General features: G+C 30.3%; 1 protein-coding gene across 3 annotated transcripts in view; it reads right to left on the reverse strand.

Annotated features, from left to right (window-relative positions):
• Positions 1-549: 549 nt before the first annotated feature.
• LOC144854803 (uncharacterized) overlaps positions 550-27,529 on the reverse strand; it is a 49,423-nt gene continuing 22,443 nt past the window's right edge. Inside the window, exons 5-21 of one of the 3 annotated variants that reach the window (XM_078712789.1) lie at positions 26,511-26,559; positions 22,875-22,896; positions 22,385-22,447; positions 19,389-20,893; positions 18,170-18,257; positions 17,084-17,124; positions 15,957-15,984; positions 11,090-11,152; positions 10,280-10,387; positions 9,240-9,941; positions 8,520-8,618; positions 7,187-7,249; positions 6,216-6,275; positions 5,367-5,516; positions 4,625-4,846; positions 3,064-3,182; positions 550-2,720 (exon numbers count right to left, since the gene is read on the reverse strand). In XM_078712789.1, coding sequence (XP_078568915.1) covers positions 2,317-2,720; positions 3,064-3,182; positions 4,625-4,846; positions 5,367-5,516; positions 6,216-6,275; positions 7,187-7,249; positions 8,520-8,618; positions 9,240-9,941; positions 10,280-10,387; positions 11,090-11,152; positions 15,957-15,984; positions 17,084-17,124; positions 18,170-18,257; positions 19,389-20,893; positions 22,385-22,447; positions 22,875-22,896; positions 26,511-26,559 — 3,786 coding nt within the window. In that variant the 3' untranslated portion in view covers positions 550-2,316. The remainder of the gene's footprint in view (positions 2,721-3,063; positions 3,183-4,624; positions 4,847-5,366; positions 5,517-6,215; positions 6,276-7,186; positions 7,250-8,519; positions 8,619-9,239; positions 9,942-10,279; positions 10,388-11,089; positions 11,153-15,956; positions 15,985-17,083; positions 17,125-18,169; positions 18,258-19,388; positions 20,894-22,384; positions 22,448-22,874; positions 22,897-26,510; positions 26,560-27,529) is intronic. The other 2 variants (XM_078712791.1, XM_078712790.1) reach the window with 2 other exon arrangements.

Here is a 27,529-nt window from a genome sequence, read left to right on the forward strand (position 1 = left end):
AACAACAACAAATCCTTCACAAAATCTGAAAAACCTCAGGCAAAATAATGTAAGTAAAACAAAAAATCAATATCAAGAATTTAACCTTTTTTCTATAATTACATAAATGATACATGATCTAGAGGGAGTAGAAAATGTTTGAGTTTTAGAATTCATAAAATTACTACGGAACTTATCAAGCTCAACAGTAAAAATGGAATCAACTGTCTAAATAGAGTAATACTGTAATATTGGTTACTGTATTGTTCCCAGTCCATTATGTAATAGCCTAACCTATTGGCATATGATACAGTCAACTCTCCTAACACCGGACTCTATGAAAACTGGACTTTTTTTGAGGTCCTAAATTCAATACCTATACCTTGGTAGCTTTATTCACTATTTTTCACCATTAAAACCACATTCAGAATGCCATAACTTCCGAAAAACCTTGATATTAGGCTAGCCCAAGGGTGTCCAGTTGTGGAAGAGCTGAAGCAATGCATTATGGGGTTTCTTATGTGACATTATTTTAGCACAAAAATAAATAATAATACAAATAAACAACCATTTTAACATTCCCCTTCTTTTAATTATGCTACTTTGCGAATAATCAAATGTTTACATTATTTTCAAGCTTAAAAACATTATTCTTTGAATGTATTTTAAATATGGCTTGTGTTTTTACATTCAGCACATAAACTACTAATGTAATTATCATCTTATGTTCAAGATAAACAAAACAATCCTGAATAAAAAGTTAAAATATTGCACATATCCACTTCAATGCACAATGCCCATAGTGTAATATAGACTTGATGCAGACGTACCACTATCATTATAGTAGAACCACTATTAAGGGGACACCTCAACTCAACAAATATATCACTAAACTTGTTGAAAAGTTCTTACACAATTCGGCAAACACTACATTGAATTCAGAATGAATGAAGTAATCAAATTTCAATAAATAAAAACTTACTAATACTATTTGTGTTTTAATAACAATTAAGTTAAGTTACCCTCACAAAGATAAAAGGGAATATTTAATAGCATATTTTGTCGTTTTTTAACTAAACAATGTTAATAAAATTGTAAGCACCAACAAAATTCAAAAGCCAAATTGAAATATGAAACAAAAATGTTAAAATTACAAACTTATGTCATCTATTTTCTTAAATGTAAACAAAATGTCGGGAATTTTGTAAAATTTATAAAAACAATACAGACAGTTAACAATATATTTCTTTAACAATCAACTTACGTAATTCAGTATTTTCAAATTTAAACAAAAGAATTACAATCTATTAGGCTTTTAACTAGATAGTATATAGTAAACAAATTCTTTGTATGTACATAAAAAAAAGAAATACATAATGAAATTACAAACATTTCAACCATACAATACACACTTTACTTCGATACATAGTTAAACATTTTTAAAAAAAAACTAGTAATTTTAAATAAATATACTGAATTACAAATAACATTTTTACTCCATTAGTTCAGTTCTAAAGTATGTGGCATTTTAATTTGAAAATAACGCAAACAAAAAATGAGGAATTTAGCTATGGAATGACTGTTTTTGACTACCACTGAAAACACACCCATATCTACAAACTGTTGAATATTTAATTATGTAAATTACACAAAATGAATATTTATAGCTACTATATTTACATGGCGAATATTTGCTACTAAAGTATTAAGGTAACCATACCATTGTCACATAGTAGTAGTTGACGTGGTAACAAATACAACTAACATAACTACAACAAAGGTTAAAGGTTAAAGGTCACTATGTATCTATAACATTATAGCAATGTTGGCATATTTACATTTATTTATAGCCACTTACTGTATTTCAATCTTATAAAAATCAATTACAAATTAATAGTCTTTTTTTCTCTCAAAATATCCACCTCACAAAAGTTTAACAATTTTAGTGATCCAGTGATAAAGGTATTTTAGTTTTTCATAAGATAAGTTGGTATACATAATTTATCTAGTAGATATTTTGTTAATTGATTTCATTTCAAGTGTCAAAAAATGTGCTACATACTTCAAATTGATTTATATTCTCAAAAATTAATCCGCAAAAGATAATTTATTAAGAAAACAATTTAATAGCATCATAATTAAAATTTGTTATGCCAAAATAGATGGCAAATTTGTAATGTTTCAAGAGATGACTAAATAATAGCACTGTTTTCACACATAATTCATAACCTTTTTCGTGTGGTTACATTAGCCTGGTTCTCAATATTGTTTTTAAACTAATGGAATTAATTTACATTAAATTTGAAAACTTTAAAGTTCAACTTAGCAACCTAAAACTCATTGAACCGGAACAGCAGAAATATCTGTGGCAGAATTCTCATTGTTTAAATGCGGCGTGTTGAACCTTTGACCTCCGTCAGTCTTTTCAGCATACATGTTCTTCAGGGTAGATATCAACGACTGCAGGCTATCGGCGTTGCCGGTTGTTTTATCAAGCTGAACTTCCTTTCCTCCAGATATGTGTCGCATAAGTCCGGTACGTAATTCTTCTAACTGTTTGTCTAGCGATTTATGTTTCTCCATCATGACCTCGTGTTCTTGCTCCGATTGTTTTAGTTTGGTTTCCATCGATGCGATCTGTGTACGTAATTTTATCATCGACGATTCGGTTTGTTTATTACTGGTTTGCAGGTCTAAAATCTCTTGGTCTATTATTTTCATTTCTTCATCATTTTCAATTTCTGAAAATAAAATCATTTTTGATATAAATTATTAAACATATTTTGTGTTCCTGTGTATAAAGTAACCTGGATACTTTACTTCCAGACGTCTTATCTTGGAAACATAAATATCAGGAGCATGGGAAAACTCTGTCAACAATATAAAAATAGTTTGTAAAAAGTGTGATGTGCCCAAATATGGTAGGGATATGCTCAAATGTGGTAGTGATATGACATCATCATGTCTATATATGTGCAGAGGCGGGATGATGAACCAACATGTCAGGAAACTCCTGTGATTACCAAAAGAGCTTTTTGATGTCACACTAGGAATCTTAACATGAATAATAATTATATGTATTACCATTATCAAATGTATTTTCTGGTACCACGGCAACAACAGGAGGAGGAGTAGCAGTTTCTGTAAATTGATTGTCCATGCTTGTCTTCTTTTGTGGAGAATATATTGGAGAATCTGGAAGACTACAAAAGAAATTATATCGGTTATATTATTTATTTGTTTATGTTATATTAAAAATAATTAGGGTGATGATTATTAAAGGTGGTGTATGAAATAATAGACAAAGGGTGGATACCACTTTATAGACAATAATTGAATGATAGTATAAGATTTTGTGTGAACCATATTCATGTACACATCATATTTTTCAACATGTCAAGTTTAATGTGTACACAAACTATTTCAACACTGATTGGTTTTCATCTATCAATATCATAAACAAAAACTAGCAAGGCATCACAAAAATGATTTTTTGTTTGTTATTACACATCATGATAGCACAGACAAATATAAAGAATAAGTTGGTTATATCTGGTGAAAGGATATTGGTCAGCTATCCATGTTTTACCTATTTTCCTCAGATACTGATGATTGTTGGAACAAATATTAAGAGTGATACACATAATTTAACAAATACAAAATATTATTACAACATTTTTCTTCTATTTTAGTTGGGATGTCACTAAATGTGTTAGGATGTTGTATGCTCATCACAATTAATCATTTCTACATGCTTTTTGACACACAGTATTTAGTAGAGCTAAAATTCTAAAGATTGCGACATTGAGTACTTTTTCATATCACTGCGAATAAACATATTTTGGTGTTTTTTTCTGTTACCAGAATGGAGGGAGAATCAAAAGCAACTAACATACATGCAGAATCATGCATATACATTCTGTTATTATTTAAATACTGAATAATTTTTATTTGATTTATAACCTCAACATTAATACAATAGATGATCCCAAAAGCCGCACACCTACATGGATCATTTCACTTTGGGAATCTTTCTTTTCGTAATTTGGATGGAAAAGTCATTAATTAATGAAAATGTTGATGTGAAATAAATGTCTTTTATTGTGTATATTATTTTTCATTGCATTAAATCTTACAATCACTCATTACTTTGATAGATAGATAGTTAGTAGTTTTGTTAAACTAACATTTGAATTTGAAAAATGGAATTGCAAAAATAATATTTCTTTTTTCTAAAATTGTTTAATTTTGTTATATATTTCACGATACATTAACATCACTTACAATACATAAATTTTCACACAATACCCCAGAGGACAATGAATTCATTGTCCTGGAACCAAATGCAGCGGAGGATTCGTAGAATTCGCCATATCGCATAGCCAGCGAGGGAGCAAAATACGGGATGTATTCTAATATTAGCTCAGGTGCTAGCATTGCAATGGTTGTCACACAAATGTCTGAAACCTGTATGGCAACCAAAGCAAAGCATTATGGGGGGATTATGCGATATGGTAAATTGTTGTTAGTCTTGTTTTAAAGATTATTGACACAATAACTAATTTGTAAAAAGTACGTAACATAAAACCGTTGAGTGGAAGAAGGAAGATCCTATTAGCTACATTCAAATCCCTACGCTACTTACTTCATCGTTGGTTCAATCTTCATCGTTCGTTTTGGAATTGACAAAGGTGCCACATTCTCATTATTTTCCAGAAGCATGTAATTAGCTATATTATCCTTAGGTACAGACTGTTGGGGGCCGTTGTAGCCAGCCCGAGCCGCATTCGGGCAACCTGACGCGCTACGATGTGACGCATACTTGCCCGTGATATGACCAGTGCCATCGCAGCCTGGAATAGGGCACCTAGCAAAGATTTTAAAAGACAAAGAAATATAGAACTAAACTAAAGAATTTTAGAAAAAAGAAATATAACTTATTTATTACTTATTTAGTCAATACCGGTACCAAAAAACCACCCCTAAACTATAAATGGAATTTCTTTTCAATTATTATTTTTAGTAGTTTGTGAATTAGAATGATTGATATTGTTAGCATTAGTAATAATTATTATGTAATAACAAACTGATGACGTATTATTATAACAAATGGTTTAACTGGATAATGTATGACGGTGATATGATCGTTTTAAATATTCATTAAAAACAGGTGCATACATGATTGCACCAAAACCCCCTACTTCCTCCCACAAGAAAATTACAACACAACGAGGCTATTGGGTTGCATGGAATATACTGCAATAGCTTGGATATTATAATGGCTACATATTTTTCTTTTGCTTTAACATTTTTTAGTATACAAAATACAGCAACATGCCAAGATGCAGGGTATATTTACATGCCCCAATAAGCACATGTCAACTCACTTGATAAGTAGTTCATCTTCTTCGGCGCTTCCTTCTTTCTTAACCGGCGAAAGACCCTTCTTTTTGGCTCGTGGACAGCCAGAAAGGCTGCGATGAGACGAGTAATTGCCGGTCACGTGGCCAGAGCCATCACAACCAATTGTGGGACACCTAGTAAATTTACACATGTCACATAGTGTTATGGATTTAGCATTAGAATGTGCAGGTATCATAGTACTGCACCTGTACATTGTAACATGTGTGCACACAGAATATTAAAGTGAACAGAAGTTAGGATATATTAATGATTTTAACAATTGACTGCCTACGATTATCCAATATGTAAATATTTGAAGAAAGCGTGGTTTCAGCCGGGATATTTCATAATTCACTTTTTTTTTTACCAATCTGACTAAACACATGATCTCACAAATAGTATTGATTTTTTTGTGTTTAGTTGTAGAATAAACAAATATGAATACAGATATATAAAATAAGTTATAACCAATAAAACTGTACTTTTGTCAGTTAATGGAGTAAGCCAAAGTTTCCTCTGCTATGTTTCACTCCCATCATTCTCAATGTGTTCTGTCAGCAGATTCTCGGTTCTGTATCGATAATTTATGTACAGCATAATAGGCAACTTCTATGATACAGTCTCACATACATATCACATTATTATGCCTGTATCATAGGCCATAAGCCTAAAGTAACCCAACCTTAACATAGGTGGTTCCGTTAGTAGTATGTTTGTTTACTAATATGTTAAGCAATGCATGGATGGCAAGCGATGCATAGATGCCAACATCCTCATGTTATTATTAGCTGCATGTCCTACACATGCAAGTTGCAATTATTGCTTTTGCTTACCGTAGATCTTGCGACCCTTGCACTATTTGAGACTTGTCTGCGTTTGGACAACCAGATAAGCTGTACAAGAACAAACAATAGCATATTAAACTATTTACAATAACACAAAATAAGAAATATGCACAAATTGTATAAACCTCAGAATCCTGTTATTAGTATAATTAATAAAATGTTATGATAATGAATGAAAGTGATGTAAAGTTTAAAAGTATTAATTTAAATTACTAAAGTAGAAAGTGTTAGATGATTAGAAGTGCATTTGTTATTCAGTTTCAGTATTTTGCAATAAATTAGTATTATAAAAAATTAAAAGTAGTATGGTTTACTTTTGATTGGATTAATAACAGTTACTAAAACCAGGTATAGGTTATAGTCCAATCCACTTCTAGGTGAATGTGTGCTTTATTAACTTAAACTCTGTCTACACTATCAAACTAGTTTACACTACCAAATATGGTAGTGATATGCCCAAATATGGTAATGATAAGACATCATTGTGTCCATATATGGGCACATCACATTTGTTTTTGTCACATAAAGTTTGATAGTGTAGACAGAGCATTAGATATATATTCACATAGAATATTTAGTTCTCCTATCCATTTGAAACAAGTACATTGCATACTACACTGTGCTACCTCTCAACAGACACAAGTCTGGCCAATAAATTGATACACTCACAGTTTAACTATAATAGTAATTTAAATGAATAATCTTGTCTACTCCTTACTGAATATATATTCTACAACTCAAAATAAATGTGTATCCCCATTATAACTAGATGACCTTAAGTATAAAACATACAGTACACCACAAAAACCATAATAGGTCATTAATTAAATAATACTTAAGTACACAACTCTATGCCTAATTATCATAAATTACTGTTTCATTATCAAATAAAACAATCACTTTCTAATGATTAACCTATGACCTATAACACACGTAAATTCTATTTGAAATGTATGTACCTCCGATGAGAAGAATAGTTACCGGTCACATGACCCGAGCCGTCGCATCCTGGCGTTGGACAGCTGTGCAAAACAAATAAGTTAACGTTAATTTACAAGTTTTCCCGGCGAGAACTAGCCAAGTGTACATTGAAAGAAGTTGATATTGATTGTTACAGTTCAATATTAACATACAAGAGTCACAGTATCAGAATGAGAATAGTTATTCAATGGAGGTAATAGTTATAACTAAAAAAGCTAATTTATTATTATAAAATTATAAATTTATAATTTAAAGATACTGTACTATCAGGGAGGTAATTATACCTCCCTGGTACTATAGTATGTTGGTTGAAATTATCTTTCAATATCAGCAATAGGAAAATACGTAGTTTATTTAGTAAAATGAAAAGGGTTATAGAATAAAATTACATTAGAAAGGTACTAAATTTTGCATCATTAAAAAAATATAAAATTAAGAATGAAATATAATATAGTCAATCAAAATGTATATGATGTTTTTTTTATAATTATCAGTGATTTTATAAAATTCCAACAAAAATGTAATAAAGCCAACGTAAATTAAGAAGAGATGAAAGTAATTATATATTCAATATTTATAAAATAAAATATTTACAATAACCTATGTGAGGTGTGAACAATTTGACAAATAATATGTAAAGGCTGTGATAACAAGATCATACATAAGAAAACTGTACAACAATTTCAGATGTAAGAAATTCCACACATTTTAATTTTACAGAAAAATAAAAAAAACATGCAATGTACAAAAAAACCTATAAAATATCCACTAAACATGCACCACAAATTACTACCAGTCCTAATATTGAATAAAAAAAGTAAACATGTTTTTTACACAAAAATAGAAGCAAAGAAAAGATGATATACTTTGTGAAACAAAACAATAGAATATAAGCAAGGCTCTATTTAAATCCAAAGGCAAATTACTGAGAAAATGACAATGTTGTGGGTATCGTTACCATTTTCTAACAAAATAATAATTTCCTTATTAAAAACGAATATTTAATTAAGTGACACCGACGGTGTTATTAACTAGTTTTATCCTTATCATAATGTTTACTACAAACATGCGAGAGCTTCGTTCGTGAAAACAATAATTATCCCGACGTTTAAAATCAATTAATTAATAATATTTAATATATTTTCAATGATCCAATGGGAAAGAACGTTAAATATACTTTAAATGCATTAAAAAGTGTATACATGCATGCAAAACATAGCTAAACAAGTTACTACAAATACACCATAACCCTACAAAACACCCCAGTACAAATAACAACACCTTACATATACCACCAACGTGATAGCCTACCTTAGGTGATCCCGCTTTTGAGGGTCAGGGTAAGGTTGTTTATGAAACGGAGGAGGAGGCTGATAAAGAGGAAACTTGTGGGACATAGCAGCAGCGTAACTGGATAATCCAATGCCGCACAGCAAGATAAAAGTGCAAGATGGTTTTAATGAAAATTAGTATGAAAAATTATTCAGGTTTTAATGAACAACATTATAATCATTAACCTGATACGAAAACGTTTAAGGGAAAGTATACAGAAAGAAAGAAACACTTTTATCATAAAAAAAACAATAGCATTAGACACAAAAAGAATCAATTGCAAACATAGATTTTAGTTAAAACTAGTTTAAGGTTCTTATGTTAATACTTCTGTACCTTTTTAAGTGAAAACTCTGTTTCTACTGTTAAAAACATCCTTAATAATATATTATTAGTAATAACAATGAATTGTTTACATTATGTCATCATGCAAGGTGTTAGTCTGCAGTTGATTAGTTATCATTGATAATGTTAGTGATAATGAAAATATTTTGTTAATAATTGCTATACAAGTTCTTTAAATTGGGTTTATTAATCATAAAACTATATAGTTTTCTTTTGTTAGTCAGTAAAGAATTTGAATCAAATTAGTCAAGAATATACGATAATAAATTTGAGTACGTTTGATAGATAAGGAGGTTTATTTAGTCATCTGTAAAACAACAATGTTAGTAGAATGTGAATTATTATATGTCTTACCTTTCATCATTGTTTTGAACAGGAGGTGGATACCATGTTTGTGACAAGGGCAGATTTTGTTGAGGTTGTTCATTAAGATTCGGTGAGTGATCATACGTTCTTGGAATGGTCAGAAGCGTTGGTGGGCTTGAGTAGGTCGGTTGTTGAACGCTTGGTGCCATCGAGGTCAACGACCTATGTGGCTCGGAATGTTTCACAGTGGACGTGGTTCTCATGCTCAGATCTAGCGTGCCGTTTGAATCAACTTTCATTACTTCGTGACTTGTCGGTTGCGGTACGGGTATCTGATGCGTTGACGGTTGAGGTGGTTGAGATACTTGAGTTTGGTGATGGATAATAGGGGACGGTACCGATACGATAGGCTGAGATTGAACCTGAGGAGGGGAAGGAGCCGATTGGTTGTTGTAAACCGTATCCATACGTGGCGCACGGATTGAAAGGTTTATTGCTGAGGCTGCGAGATGTGCAGCTGATGAATTAATCGTATTATCAACTTTACTTTTTTCATAGTCACTCGGTAGAGGCAATCGTTTAACTGGTGGTATGTCAGGACTGATGATTTTTGGTGCAATGCGTTTGTGAGCTGTGCTCTGGAATGTATGGCTAGGCCCATCGTACATGTAGTCCAAGTTGCTTCGCTGTAAAAGGGGAACGTATCCCTGGGATGGAACATCTTGCTTTACAAAACACATTCCAGTTGGCCTAAAATAGACAAAAAAAAATTGGTTATTTTTTACATTTTTTATTTCATACACATAGCTGGCCAATTACAGCATGTATAAACTGATTGAGGTTTAGAGAGTAGAGTAGAAACAGTTATGTTGGTCAGGCTTGAACCCTGGACATTGGAACATCAACTATGAAAGCTACAGCTCCATTACGAAATCAGCTCCACTAGAAGTTACAGAAGGCTTGGTTTACATAAATTTAATGAATTTAGTTCTGAAAACCTGGCCTGGGTAAGCCAAGGAAGTGAAGAACAATCCCTTTTGCTTTAGTTCTGTCAGGTAGGCCTAATGTTGCATTAGTAAGTCACTAACCTGTTAACTTGAGCCCTGCTCTGAGCTAGAGCTTGAGCCGCTGTCAAGCCACTATCTCGAGATCCCTTAGTAGTCTTCTCGGCAGCCGCAATTGGACAGCCAGACAAGCTAGAAAGAAAAAAGAACACATAAGAAATGTAATGCATTCAATATATGCTTTGGTTTACATTTTTAAGATTAAAAAACACAACTTGATATCAAATTGCAAAATGATAACATAAAATAAAAGATACAAATTGCATTGTCCGATTCATAAACGTTAACAAACCGAGGGTTTGTGTGTTTACGACATTTTAGTTGTAAGACGATACGCTAAATAAACTAGGACTGAATGAATGCTCCTGTATACAAATCATCAAGTTGTGATAGTACCTGATTACCATGGAAACATGATACACACAGATGATCACATAACTAGTTCCATACAGACTAACTCAATGTTAGGAAGAACAGAAAAACCAGTACAGAACCCAGTTACCGGTACATGTATGTGATCAGTATGATGGTATAACTGATACGGAATACAATAACTGGTATTTTTATCTGAAAAATAGCACGGTTTAACTGGTACAGCTCAAAGAAACTGGTACAGCTCAAAGAAACTGGTACAGATAAATCTGGCACACACAATGATTGATGTACACAACTTACAGAACAGGCAAAAATAATATTAAAGATACAGCACAAAAAAGGGTCATAAAATAACTAGTGTAATAACATAAACCAGAAAAGAAACCAACAAATCTATGTTTGAATGTAACAAAAGTTTCAACTACTAGACGTTATAATTATTTTAAATTGTGAGCTCACCTTCTGTGTGAATTCCTGTTACTGTTTACATGACCTTTGCCAGTACAACCAGGCGTTGGGCATCTAAAAAAAACAGAACATTAAGCAAATAAAAACATTATATCTAAATAATATTTATATTAAAATAGTTTTGCTCATCTTTATTTCAAATCCAGTTTTATTTTAATTCAATTAAAATATCACATGCTATAATAAATTAATATGTCTGACAAATTGATTCACATTTCAGCACCAATAGTTCTGTGATGTGATATGTTTAAAGCCCTGTCTACACTATCAAACTTTATGCGACAACAAAATGTGTGGCCCATATATGAACATGATGTCATATCACTACCATATTTAAGCATATCACTACCATATTTGGGCACATTTTTTTTTGTCAAACTAGTTTGATAGTGTAGACAGAGCTTAAGAATTGTTTATTCAAATTGCTTTAGCCAGCCTGCAGGTAAGTTGCGCTTTAAGTAGGTGCTTGTGTCCTTAAGCAAAAACACACAACCAGGGTACCATGAACGAACAAATAGTATGTATGCTGTTAGGTAAAGCTTTTAATGTTGAATATTTGGTATATCAAAAAAATGTAATTTTGTTATTATAGGTAGTTATTGTACTTGAACAAGATTGTGAAACCTAACTGTATTGTAAAGCTCTGTCTACACTATCAAACTATTTTGACAAATAAAAGTGTGATATGCCCAAATAATTTGTAGTGATATGACATCATCATGTCCATATATGGACACATCACATTTTTTGTCACATCAAGTTTGATAATGTAGACAGAGCATTAGGCCCGAAGCAAACTGTTAAGACAGCATTAATGAAACATAGATAACACTCATTTTATACATTACAACCAATACTATCCAATTATATTAGTAGAATTATAGCCACCAGCTAAAGTACAGGTGTAAATGACGTAACAACTTGTCACTTCCACCTGCCCACTAATCAAACTTATTAACATTCATTTGTGTTATTTATCATTACAAAAGTGGATACTATTAACACCGTTTCCTTAAAACAATCACCTATGCACCATTTTCTTCCTCGCTATTTGTTAAAAGTGATGCTGTTCTTTTTAATTTATATAACTTTTGATGTAGATTTAAGTCATATCTATTTTATTTACATCATCTTTATTATTTAAAATAAATAATACCAATATTGACAGTAAAAAATGAAAATCTGGCAATATTTTTATTCTTTCCTTAGATATATTTAATTTCATTTGTTAATATAAAAGCTAGACTGTCAACCTTGTTGATGAGACGCAATATTTGTGTATGTGATTAAAATCTAAGGATGAAAGCTCTGAAACTTTTCCAAAATTTTGCACCAACATTTTGAGAGATGCAGACTACAACTATAAAAATAATTCCTCTATTAATTATTATTATTATATAGTAAACTGGATGGTGTAGGTAGAAAAAACACTTTTTGAATTGATTACATTTAGTAAGTGTATCACACTTAACTGTATGATATGTATATTTTTTTAGTTCATACTAATAACATAATGATAGAAATATTATTGTAACACCCACACTATAATTTGTAATACAAATTCATAATAAAATATTACTTAATAAATATGGAGAAAGAGAAATGTAAGAGATACACATTTAATTAATAATATAATGAGCAAGTTAATCATTTTCTATCAATATTAATCATAAATGTCTTCCTTTTACATTTCCAATTCATAATTATATTGAATAATTTAACGGAAATCAACGAAATGTATCCGCCAATTTGTAAATGAAAACTCAAAACATCTCAAGCGAAACTTATTACATATATTATCTTCAATTCTCCTACTTGCGATTATTACCTTTGAAAATTCTGGGATATTAAAGTTCCATGAACAGGTGGGATGTAATCCAGCGTACTGATTGGTTGATTGAGTATAGCTAATTATGTTGATTGGATCAGTAAAAACAACTTGGCAAGAATTTTAAGGAGATCCCAGGAATAAACTTGTTTATCAACTACTCCAGTTGTATTTCAGATAGTTTCTAAGTTTTCTAGCTGGTCCCTGAGCCTTGTTTCAACAATCAGGATCACACTTACAAAAGAGTTTTATTTTATTGATTTTAAATGAGGAATATTCATTCATCATTAAAATAAATTTCAATATGTTTCAATTTGTTTCCTATGCATTGACTATTACATTATTTCAATGGGCATCAATACACAGAATTTGCAAGCAATAATACTTTGATGGGAGTGACATGTTTATTGGAGAAACAAGTTCTCAAAACGCTGATTAATGAACAAACAAAAATGAACTAGAAATTAATTTACTTCTGTTACAGAATTGACAGCTTTATTTTATAAAACATTGTCATCATCTTTTGTTGAAATAACATTAACAACATAGGGGGAAATTAAAGCTCACAATAATGGAATATTGTTATAACTTAAGCTAAAGGACTATATGATATTCTGTACAAACCATTTTATCACATACTTTTCTTCAATAAATAAAATTAATAAATTGGATGTGCTTTTCAATAGGTTAGCCTGTTGATTAGAATTATTCAACTGTACTAAAGAAATCATTTAATTGCCTAGTGGTAGAAATTGTAAAATGTATTCATCTTCAGCAAAAAAACTTAAAAATATAAAATAATAGTTTCAAAGAAATGAAAATAAAAGTCATCATTGTTTAGAAAAAAGTAGCCTATAAAATATTATTATATTCTATTCAAATCTTTAATGTTTATATAATAATTAATATTTTATTTATTTAGCATAGGCCTAGCTAGTCTATTTGAAATATGTAGGCCCAGAAGTAAGTATTTTCTTATTTGAAGATTTATGTTTAACAAAAAAACAAATATATTTAAGCATTACATCCTCCTTGTTTCCTTAGATTTGTTTACCCCTTCTTGAGCTGAACTTTTCACAGTTTCTGAAACCATCTGGAATTGTGGAAAAAAAGAGAAAGGTAATCATTAAATTAACGAATTAAATAGAAAAATAAAACAAAAATAAAAGCTGCAAGAGGAGGCCTAGCATCACCCTTTATTAAAATTAATTAATTTAGCCCCTAGTGTAGGCCTAGTCACTGTCAGTAATACTAGGCCTAGCCTGCCCTACCTAGTAGGCTATACTTTTCTAGGCCTGGGATATTCCAGCCTGCCTGTGCATTGGCTTACTAGCATTGCCAGCCACCACAACTGAGTGTCACTCACTCAGTAGTGCTGTATATAAACTAGGCTACCAACCAATGAGGGTTCCTAATTAATTTTAGCCCAATACACCAATTTGTTTATAAAGTTAGATTAGACCTACATTAAAAGCACATAATAAAAGTAATTTATAATAATACTTACTTTTTGTAATAATAAAAGCTGCTTCCTGTTGTTTGAATGACTGTTGATTCTTCACATGTGCACAAACTTTCAAAACTTTTGAATCATAGCAACATTATTATGCTGCTCTCTGATTGGTCAGAAGTTTCTTTATAGATTATTCAAATTCAGAAAGTGCTGTAGCTCAGTAAATAAATGCTTTCATCACTGTATATTTATTTTTAAAGTTTTTTGTTTGTTTGAAAGTAATATAATATATTTTTTTAATTTTTTGTACATGTGTGAGTTCAATCTAATACATGAAAACTATGTCCATACGTTATTCTGTGTAAACTATTATAGTTATTATTTTACCATACTGAAAATAAATATTTTAAAATGTATGGACAATTTGCAGATCAATTAAGTTTGTGAAATATTAATTTAAACAAAAACTAAAGGAATAACTTATTATGTTTATTAATTTAATAATCAAAGAATATAGAGAATAACAATAAATTTAAAAGCTTCTTTTAAATGATATTTACTTAAATTATTAATTTGGTACAAGTATTTAAAACGGATTAAATATCGCAGAAAAGATATTGTAATAAGTAATTTCAAACGTCAGTCGGAATTTTCAAACAATAACAAAGAAATGTTGGATTTGACAAAATCACTTAACAGCGAATGTAAAGTAGTACCACACAGAGAAAAGTAAAAGTAATCAATATATTACAAGTACAGAGAAGGACGCGACTGGCGTATTTGCTGCCTACAAAATACTTGATCAAAATATATTCCAAACAAAAGTCTAGAATACAGTTTCCATCTCAATTTTTAATGGAAAGCTAAGCAATCAGGGACTATCTCAACAGTTGGTATGAAAAGGAAATTGCTTTTTGAATCTCGGTAAAGATTACGCTCTTGGCATTATGGGTAATATTTCAATCTTCCGTCAACTTACCATCAAGGATGTTGGCACTATATACTAACACAACATGAATAAAGTAGTTTCATCAATTTATAAACTTTTCATAATGTGTTAGAAGAAACCTTGATTCAATAAAACATGAAGATTTATGTGCATGATAAATACAATTTCAAAACTATACTATTGAGTATTGATGATGTAGTGTGTGTGTGAAAAGGACGCAAGCACCTGACCGCTATAGCATTGCAATCTAAAGCTCTGTCTACACTAGCAAACTAGTTTGACAAAAAGTGTGATGTACACAAATATGGTAGTGATATATCCAATTATGGTAATGATATGACATCATCCTATCCATATATGGGCACATCATTTTGTTTTTGTCCCATAGAGTTTGATACAGACAGAGCTTCTTAAATGAAGTAACTGTCCTCGTACATGGAAATCTTCCTAGTTTATGTGGGAAAAGGGAACTCTGGATTTTTGGGGCTCACCCAGTAAGTGAAACTGTATGCATATGGGCTGGAGATATTTTGTCTAGCCCCTGTAATATTACTTCATATAACATTGAAACATGGTATACATTAATAACAAAAATGCAATATTTAATGAAAAATATACATATGCTTACTTTAACACTTGATCGTGGATCTGAAGTACTGTGCAACAAGAAAAACAAAGAATAAAACAATAAAACATGTTAACAAAAATCAACTACAAAATATTAGTTATAAAAAATTAACATGGTATAAATAATTCAAAATAATTTACTGAATTGCTTTTTGATTAAAAACACTTAAAACTGATTTAAAATGAAAAATTAAACAAACAAGATTAAGATGGCATCTAACGGATTAAGATTTAGTAATTTATAATAATTAAGTCGTTTCCTGAAGTCTATTTTGCTAGTGTAAAACTAAAAAATTCCATGACAAATTATACATTAATAACTCAAAAAGCCAAACGCCTCACACAGTAGTAATAAGACTGATCTGTGTTTAAGAAAAACTAATTAAGAATGATGCCTGAAGAAAACGTAGTGTTAACCTATTTCCACTCATAAATTACCAGTAATCCCAGACTCGTAAAACAATCAATACATAATAAGAAGTTAACAAAACAATTACACATAAGTAATAAGGAAAAATAATAATATATAAACATAGTAAAAAAAAGATATTAATTTCATTTAATCTTTTTATTTTGGAATATCATTACATTGTCTTATAGAAAACTATACCTATCAGGATTTTAAATGTTTAGGAAAGAAAAATACAGGAAAACAAATAAAAAATGCCAGTTTTCTTTTTTATATTACCTTACTTCAACATTTCCAATATGATTTATTTATATTTATTTTATGATTTATTATTATTTATGTTATATTTTGTCAAAGTGACTGTTAATTGTTGAAAAAGTAGAAACAAATATTTTATTTATTGACTTTTGATCAGGATTTAGGGTTTTTTTACAGAAGTGGTAATCTACTAATGTTAAAATATGGTTTTAATTTTCAGAATCTTTATAGGAATATACTGTTAATTCATATGAAATCTTTCAATTGTTCTAAAATAAACAAACTATGAAGATGCCATCAAAAATATTAGATATGAAACCAGCAAAATTAGAACAAATATTATATCAACTCATTTTGTACAGAGAAATTTTGTTTAAACAACTAACTAAACCAAAATGGAACAATTTGCAATTTGTGAACAAATAAACAGTTTGACTAAAATCCGTTTTAAATTTACTTACATTTTTGGGGAATTTTGTCCTTATGTGGGCATCCAGATAAACTATAAAAAAACAAATATAAATAGAAAACAGTTAACTTAAATACAAAACTGACAAAGTTCACTATACTGCAAGTCAAAGTAGAAAAATGGTGTGTAACATTATTTTTCTAATTTTAATATTTTGTTAAATTAAAATGTTTTTATTAATTAATATAGTAGTAATTATAGTAATCACAAATGATTATTACACGGTTGAATTCTTAATAATGTTATTTGTAACATGAATTACCAATCTAGACTGAGTGATAGTCTGACAGAACACAATTAAAATCTACTATTCTTGATTGAAAATGACTACAATCAGTTACAACTTATTATTCATGTATGTCTTCAGTTGAGGTTTGGTATGTCATTGCAGCACCTTAGGAATGCGTTAATAATCCAAGTTATTCTAGTCATGTGTGATCACACCCATGCGGCAATATTACAGGAGTGCAAATATGATTATGACATCGTATAATATTAAAGTCACATACATGTATAGATGGTTTCATTCGGGATGAACCATTGTAACAATCAACCACCTGTTTTTTAAGAACACATTTTAGGATGATGACTCACCTATTACCAGATAAGAACACAAACCTTACTAAACTAAGTATCATTGTGTGGCTACTGTCATGAGCAGAATCCTGGTACTGTGCGACTAAGTCATGATTTGAACCCAAGACCCGGGGATTAGAAGGTAACCATAAAGCTACTGTGCCACTACAAATGAAAATTAATGTAAACACTTTGTTTGTCTGACCTAGTGGTGTTATATACCTAATATCAAGTGCAAAATTAGGGGGTTGGATTATACTATATAATAATATAATTATATATAAATAAGGCTACACAGGATTTACCAAGTGTCAGAGATGAGCCTAAATTAAAGGGGTAGAATTATACCCAAGCATGAGATTATATTTTGACATATATGTAATTATATTTTGTGCAAACATTTTACTTTTCTTGTTTGATAACTTCTATACTTATTTCATTGATTTAAAACTTCACAAACAAAAATGTAATATGTATTTTCAAATATGAAAAAAAACCATACCTCCTATGATGATGGTACAGTCCAGTCACATGACCTGAACCATCACAGCCTGGTGTTGGACACTTGCTTCCTTCCATGTTCAACATTTCTAGATGAAAAGAAAAATTTAATCTTAATAAAAAAATAATATTTTCATTTAATCTACATGCATACTTTCTGAATTTATTTATCAAATGTTTTTTTTTTAGATCAAGCAATAAAAAGCATAGATCAATAAATTATAAAAGACAACTAAAAACTTTGCATCAGGCCAACGTTCTGAGAAATGTTCATTTCTTTTTGATAACAAACAAAATAAAATATACATGAATACCGATGTCAGTATAATGACAGTTACACTGTCATAAAATGACGCCATAAAAGAATTACAACAATGTACTTTATTTGAAGTAAGCATCTGAATAATTCTAATTCAGCATCACATTGTTGTAAAAGAAAATAATATTTTTTTTGAAGTTTTTGTAAGTAAAGGCTATTTTAGTGAAGGTGAAAATAGTACATTATTTCAAATTAAAGGTTATACAATCAATTAATAGAGCTATTTTATTCTTGAAGTCTATAATAATAATAACAATTTATTTTGAAACAAATACAACACGTCATTCACCAGATTGGTATTTTTCACAAGGCCGTTTTAGCTTACATATGAAAACTATTTGCTACAAATTATCATACTATATACCAATTAGTTATCATAGTCAATTATCTGAGACAAAAACAATATTCTATGTCCCTTATACACAATTAAGCAATAGTATGTATATTAAGTCAAATATTATATTTTAAAAGCTATTGTAGGTAATAGTGAAGATTAGAATTTGGAGTGACATTTACCAACGAAGAAGATCGTTAGAAAGTTTGATCGATAATAGTGTGATTTACAACAAGTCAAAAAGGTTAATTGGAATATGTAATGTTTGCATATCAAATTCTGCAGCGTTTAGCCAATGAGAAATTAACTTATGAAAGACCATTTTGTAACTATTAAGTCCACGTTTATGCAATGTAATACATCAACTAATAATTACTTGCATTGTGTTATAAATATGCTTTTTGTAAATGGATTTTATTTTGTACAGGCTAAACGAAGATGGTAAAGAAACTATCTACATCAATTTAAGCATAATTAATTTATGATAATCTTCCTAAACCTTGCTTTAATTTCAGATTAGTTACAATATTATACAGATTTATTTGTATATAAAGTAAATAAACTTACCGATAGCCTGTGCTAAAGTTGTTGGTCTTTCTCTGTCTTGAGGGCCAGTTGATGTTGGTCTGACACTTGGTACCTTTAACACATCATCTGCCATAGCAGTACTTTCACTCTCTTGAATTACACCAGGTATGATTTCAGAATTAGGAGTCATGGCATTCTCTCTGCTAATGGATTCTGATTTGCCATTGACAACCGGGCCGTCTTTCATCTCAATCTTTAACTGTCGAACGATCTGTTCTTCCTCTGTTTCTTCAGGTATCCGTTCATCAACAGCTTCGTTTGTCACATCATCTTCTTCTACATCTTCCGCAATCACCAGTGGTTTGATGTCTTTTCCTTGGTTAAGGGCATCAATATTCTCTTGGATAGCTTTCAATGAACTCCTACGCTCTGGAGTTTCTTGCGACTCCGTCTCCTCCTCATCATCATACTCAATTTCAGCCACTTCAAGCTCTTTTTTTATTTGTATTTCATCAATAACGAGATTAGATGACGATTCCATTTCTTGCTCATTCATTTTGTTTAGCATTTCACTTTGCTCTTCTTTCTCTTCCTGTTCCTTCTTTTCTTTTAATTCCTCTGATAATTGTTCACTCATTTGTCGTAGGTAATTTGGAACACTAATCGCTTCCTCTTTTTCAACTACATTTTCATCTTTTTCTTCCTCTTCTACCTCTTCATCAATTACCATTTCTCCGGGATCTTCTTCCATATCTTCAACTCGATCATCCGCATCTTCCAGAGGAGGTGCTTCAACCATCATACTATCAACCTCTTCTGTTGGTTCTAGTTCTTCATCAATATCTTTATTTTCAAACTCTTCTGCATCTTCTGAAACAATAAAACCAGTTTCTTGTAAACTTAATTCTGGTTCTTCCATTTGAAGAACAGGTTGTGGTTCTTCATCAACTGTTTCTAAAACATTCATTTCCAAATCATTTGAATTTAAGACATTTGTGTTTGATGTTTCTTGGTTTAAAATGTTCAGCTCCTTCTGAAGTTGTGGTGGACTAGGAGGACGATCCTCATTTTCTACGACCGCTTCTACAGCATCTAGTTGTGGTAAATCTTCATCAACGGTTTCATTTGTTGGTTTTTCAGTACATTCTTTATTTTCTTTCTCCGTTTCTTCAATATTTGTAACAAGTTCAACATTTCCATTTATTTTTGTATAATCAGAATCTTCATTATTTTTTTCTTCTGTAGTACTAGTATCAGTTTTTCCCTGATCTATTTCCGCCGTTACATTATCAATAATTCTTTGTAAGTTGACAATAGCTTGTTGACTACATTTATTCTGCGCATCCTCGTCTTGTGATGATGTTGAATTTGTTTCTTCGGTTTCTACATTACTGCTAAGTATTCCTTGCGCTTCTTTTGGTTCATCTTCGTCACGTACATTACCTTTCCTTCGTTGTGTACGCTTTGATTTCTTAGCTGGTTCTAATGGGGATAGATCTGTTTCTATCTTTCGTTTTTTCGCTGCTACTGGACATGTAGATACACTGTGAAACCAATATTTAAACAAAATAAAACATTGCCCATAATTATTATTTCAAATGTCTATAAAACACTATTAAAATATGGAATTATTAATATTAAAATATGAACATTAAAGTTGTATTTAAGATACATTAATAGTTAAATTGTCAATTAAATCATAGAAATATTTACTGAACACAAGCTTCTGAGTATAATAATGAAAAAAGTATTACATTGAAACCTGTTTGATATAGACATCAAAATAGTAATGGGAATTGTATGCAATTACTTTTTTTTTGATAATATATTACACAGTACTAGATAGTGAATTAATAATGCGGAATAGTTGCACCAAGGTAAGGTAATATAGATATCTAACAGTCGTGAACAAGTAGAAATAATCTTTTTTGATTACTTGTTGTTCTTGAGAAGGGATTTAGCATTCTGCAAATTGAAATAGCATTAATAATGAAGAATTAAACCATACATCAGGGATAAGACGTATTGTATAGGATTCAATTACCATAATGGACTTATTAATTGCTTTACAGTGAGTCTTGCGGATTCAAATACACCTAATCTACGAGTTCAGTACAATTATGCAACTTGTTTATTGCGCTTTCTTCAACCTCCAATATACAATGAATCTTCACATTAAAATTTTAGATTTTTATAACATCCCATTTCACATTTGATTTGCAAATGATATGGCAGTAGTAGTATGGTAGTTTTATTCCATCTTAAGGCCTTACACAAAATTTAAATAATCATAATTTAACAGTTGTAAGCGCGAGGTAAGCTTGTTGGTTGAAAACAATTAAAAACAAACATTAGGCTTACTAATACTCAAGTATATAAATGAAGCAATTACACACAAAAGATATCTACACAGGGCCTGTACATTTTCATAAAGTGATTGTATTCTATAGTGATCAATTAACTGTTAGAAGTTTCTAGATTGTTTTAAGCAGTTTAGTACAGATAATAACCAGGGTTAAATGTCAAGTACAGTAGAACCTTCATTTTACGTACCCTGATTTTACGTTCCCTTGATTTTACGTACGCTTAAAATGACCGATGACGTCATCATTTTCTTACATTGAGGGCGCAATTTAACAACAACAAAGCACAAAGCCATGGCTGTGTGAGGAACTCATGTGCATTCCCCTACAGCAGCGACTGTTTTTATTGATAGAAAATACAAGAACATTGATATTTTATTTATAACACTTTATTTAAACTGAATCGCACAGCCTGCATATACTGTACTTTTCTAGGGCTCACATCTTGCTAGGCCTGCTAGCCTGGCCTAGATTAGTCTAGGCCTAGGAATGGCCTAGCTAAGCTAGTGACCACCTGCATGCTGTAGGCAAACACGGCAGCCTTTTTAGCTATGATCTACGTATTTAGGGGTCAATTTAAGGTCAACCTCGATTTTACGAATCCCTTGTTTTACGTACGCCTTTCGGTCCCGTACCGTACGTAAAATGGAGGTTCTACTGTATATACTTTACCTTCTATGTTTAGCAAACTTGCCGCTGACATGACCAGAACCATCGCATCCATATGTAGGACAACTGAAACGAGGATAATAGCGCCACCTGTTATAATTCCCACATACTTATCTAAGCAGAACATTCTCAAAAACTAGGTATTAACAATACAACAATTATCTATCAATCTACCAATAGTTAGCAATCAAAACAAAGTACTTGTATATCTCTTGATGTTCTTTTTCCATCTGTTGTTGTGAATTTGTGGAAGTACATAAAAATTGGATTGGAATTCAAATTTATTGTTAATTCAATCAACGTATCAAAAATGCTGTAATTAAATGTCAACTGTAAGTACAAAGTATAATGCATCATACACAGCATTGAATAGAACAAAAGTCAATCTTTCAACACATGTAAATATTCTCAAATCATAGACAGTTTTCTCTATTGAATAATAAAAAATATATATTAAAAATAAATAAAATACAAAAAAACGTAATATACATACCCAGATGACTCTGGTAGAGGTTCTGAAAAAAAATAAGAAAAATAGAATAATAATAATAAAAGGGTTATTATTGTTTCAAACCGGTATTTATTGCTGTTGGTTTTGATGGAATAAAATAAAAAAATAAAGTTATCTTGAATGTTAAAAGGGCATAAAGTGCTCTACAGTATGTTGTAAGTTTTCAATGTTTAATCAAGGAATGTTAAAAACAGTATTGACAATGTTAACTAAACAAACAATTGGGAGCAGCCCCTTAGTGCAATAGTACCTTATTGGGAACAGCCCCTTAGTGCAATAGTACCTTATTGGGAACAGCCCCTTAGTGCAATGGTACCTTATTGGGAACAGCCCCTTAGTGCAATGGTACCTTATTGGGAGCAGCCCCTTAGTTCAATGGTACCTTATTGGGAGCAGCCCCTTAGTGCAATAGTACCTTATTTAATAAAACAAAGTAAAGAATAAAACATACTTTTTTTTTAAATTTATTATAAAAAAATAAAGAGGCAATTGAAAGCACAAGAAAAGTATTTGTTCTCATTTTTTAGGTATGGCAGCAGCTGATTGAGTAATTTCATTGAAGGTACAGTACAACAACAATCATACATAATGTAATAGTAACTGATACTTATATTAAAAAGAAATTTTTAAAATCTCTAGATAAAATTAATGGTAAATAATCTGATGAGATATTATAAGTTGTGATAAATAAATAAAACAAAAGATTACATAAACCTGGGCCACTTAGCTCAATACACAACATTTGTTAGAGACGGCATAAAGGTACAGAGTTTGAAATCAGCATGAGTGCAAAATAACAAAGACATTTTAAAGTGCATTGTTGTCAATTAATAGGCCTCGTTACTGCACTCTCACAGATTATAATATTCTTTAATTAATCAGCCACATCAAGCAGTTAGTCAGGAAATTACTTTTAGTTAAACTCAGGTGCAGATCTTAAACCAAAAACAAGTTTAATTACAAATATTTTATTATAATCATATTTTGAATTGCTGGTTCATATAGTAGGTCTGAAGTTCTATTTGTTATTTTAAACTTATAATTTTCCTGTACATATCCGTAAAATTATGAGACATTTAGTCAAGGTGAATTTAAAAATCTTGTATAACTTCTATTGTACATAATTTTATAGCTTTTATCTTTTACTTTTATTTTTCTTGTATTTTTTTCAAATCTGGACCTCTTGGGAGACCAGTACTTGTGTATTGAAAGAGCTATTCCAGAATAAAGAAAGATTTGTATTGTATGTATTGTATTGAACTGAATATTTTTCTGTTGGCCTACAGGGTAATAACATATTTCTTGATATGGCATTATTATTTAATTTATTTACTCTGTAAAAAATAAAGAATGAACACATGTAATATAAAACTACATCAACATATATTTTTCAGACCTGTGCAATTTTTTTTTCAAAAGGTAAAATAATTAGTGACCAGGTTATAATGGGATGTTACTACATATTTGATCTTTCAGTTTTATGTCAATTATATTGTTTCAGTTTTTAGGTCAAATATGTTTACATTAACATTTTAAAAATAATTTCTAAAAACTATAATCAACAATGTGATTTTAAGAAATAAGTTTTTATGTTCTTGTTGAATAGTAAACAAGATTGAAGATATAGGTAATTGATTATCAATCCTTCATTGTTTTTATTCTTATCTTTATTACCAAAAAAAAGTCCACAGATTTAGTTGGAAAGAACACAAAATCAAACTAAACTAAATTTAAGTTTTATACAAGAAATTTCGGGAAACTAACCCTACGAATGTAGTATTTAACTTCTCTATGTAGAAAAACAGCACCTTTTTTTTAGAAATATTAATATTATAAAGTTAACTTGCTCTTGCTAATGACCTATTTCATTTTAAACATCAATAGATGAAATTGATTTTTGTTATATTCGTGAGGTCAACCTGCGAGTCAAGAGCAACTTTACTTAAGTCATTTCAATGACGAAAAGCTATTTAAGTCGATAATGCAAGTCAAATCTTCTATGTTTCAAATATTAATATTCTGCAAATCCTACAATAACTAACTTTGAATCGAACTAGAGAAATGAAAACATGTTTATGGATAAAACTTGGAATATATAATCACTATGTTTTGATAATTAAGATCATATTTAATTTTATTCTTGAAATTTACTAGTATAGAAAGTATAATAATAGTTTTCAACTTTTATCAGATAATTGTGTTGGTAATAATCATAAAGTCAAATAATGAATTTGTTTGCTTTATAGAAACAGCACATCTGATAATAGCTAGCTTTCCTTTTAGGGTGATAGCAAGAAGATGGTAATTTACAATACAAAATATTAATCTGCACATACGTATACACCCAGTAATAGTAAACACTGTCGCATTTATTATCAAGACTGTTTTTGCTCGATTTCACGTTTAACTTTTTTTTTAAAGATATATTATCCTCCTAACATTTTATGTTCCAATTTTTTTTTAATACGCCATTTTAATGTCACATAATAGTTATTCACTTTGACCAAAAATTTGATCAAAAAACAAATCATTTACCTGAAAAAATGTAATTTAAAGTAGAAAATACTTACATTGTCTGTCAAACAATGGTTTTCAGTTAAAATTAAACGTTTCTTTTGTCTTTTTATAAGTGAAATCATTTTTTTTTACAGAAATGAATAACTTTAATAAAACTGCAAAATGGCCTATTTAAAGTCTGATTTTAATAATCTTCAAATCTTTAAAGTTTAAATGAAAAAACAAATGTCTAATTAACCTCAAGAGCTAAACAATTTATATCTGACTGATTTATATCTACAAACACCCTCTATAAGTAAAACAGAATCTAAACTTGGCAAGTCAATTAGTTTGTTGTAGAAGACAAAGACAATATTATTTCCCTTGTAAACAGAATTCACATACTCACTGCCTAATTTGTTTCTATAACAACGTTAATCCAAGGTCGTAAAAAAGTAAGAAAAGAAGAAAAATAACAAAAACTATTATTGATATATTATTTTAGTGGAAAGGAGGTTTGAAATACATGAATAGTTGTTATGGTAACAGGCGCGGCAGTATAAATGCTAAATTTGTGGATATTTTTGTCAAGTAATAGAAACTTGTATGATATTTATACTTCACATTTATTACAAATATCATTTTATGATTCTTCAAATCTGAGATTTTGGCAAAAGTATAAAAAATATGAATTGACAATTTACTTCTTGTGTTTATTTTCTGTAATATCCACATTTATTATTTAAAAGAGCTTTGTTTTTTCTTCTTTTCCTATTCCATCCTTTATATACAAACTTTATAAACAATTTAAGACTATGTGAAATATTTTTATACTACAAAATTTGTCTTACACTGATGGCAGTAACAAATTATATGATTATTTTTCATAAGCAAACAAAAACAAAAAAACAAATGAACAACAACCTTTTTTTTAATATCTAAGTGAAGCATGGGATCAAGAGTAGTGTGTATCAAACTTTATGTGCCCATATATGGAAATGATGATGTCATATCACTACCATATTTGGGCTTATCACTACCATATTTAAGCATATCACTACCATATTAGTGCACATCAGACTATTCCGATAGTATAGACAGAGCTTTAGAGTATTCACCTACCTGGAGGACCTTTAGCTCTTGTTCTACGTCCTTCCCCATCATTGGATTCCTAGAAAAAAGCAAACAAATATAAATGTATTACATAATTTTGATCATTATTAGGCCTTCTAAGAGATTAACAGCAAAGTACTGCACCTTCCAGGATCAGAACACCGCCACTAGATTAGTCCATTATGCTATGCAAACAAAAGTTATCATGAAGTTATTTATTTAGCAGTCCAATCTGAGAGATCTTGTCTACATGGACAAAATTAATAGAAAAGTTCTCTGTCTACACGTTATGTGACAAACAATGTGATGTGCCCATATATGGACATGATGATGTCATATCACTACCATATTTGGGCACATCACACTTTTTTGTCACATACACTTTAGTAGTGTAGACAGAGCTTTATTCATTATTACTTCTCATAGTGCCATATTTCTCTAATAAATGTATTACATTTAAATCAAAACAATATAAATAAATGTCTAAACTAGCAATCTTGAATGGAATTTCAACTCCATGATTTGTTTTTCCAGCAGCAATAAAATAACATGAATTTTTTAATTGTATTGTTTCTTGATTTGTTGAGAGAATTCATTTTTATTTCAGGAAGTCTGATATTTTGAAAGTTGACTGTATTAACAAAATTAAGAATGATGAAACTTTGAAAATATTGGCAAGTTACCAGACAAAGACATACAGTAGAAAGTAACTACAAAGAAACTAACATCAATTGAAAACTTGGCTGTGCATGTTAATACTTTGCATATATTACAATTTTGAAACAGAATAAAAGTAGAAGTTTTGTTTGTAAATCCGTAACAACTAACAACAACTGTTCAACAGTTACAAAAGATGATATAGAAAAATCCATACTGGATATAAACATCAATGTTTAACAAAGAATTTAAAATAAAACAAAGAATGAAACGATTAGAATTTGAAAAGAGCCAGTCAGCGTGTAATTGAGGCTTGGAAACTCTACAACTTGTATGGGAACAAGTGAAAGCACCTCTACAACTTGTATGGG

The sequence above is a fragment of the Antedon bifida genome, chromosome 10, assembly GCF_963402885.1.
Source record: "Antedon bifida chromosome 10, ecAntBifi1.1, whole genome shotgun sequence".
In the NCBI taxonomy this organism is placed as follows: domain Eukaryota; kingdom Metazoa; phylum Echinodermata; class Crinoidea; order Comatulida; family Antedonidae; genus Antedon; species Antedon bifida.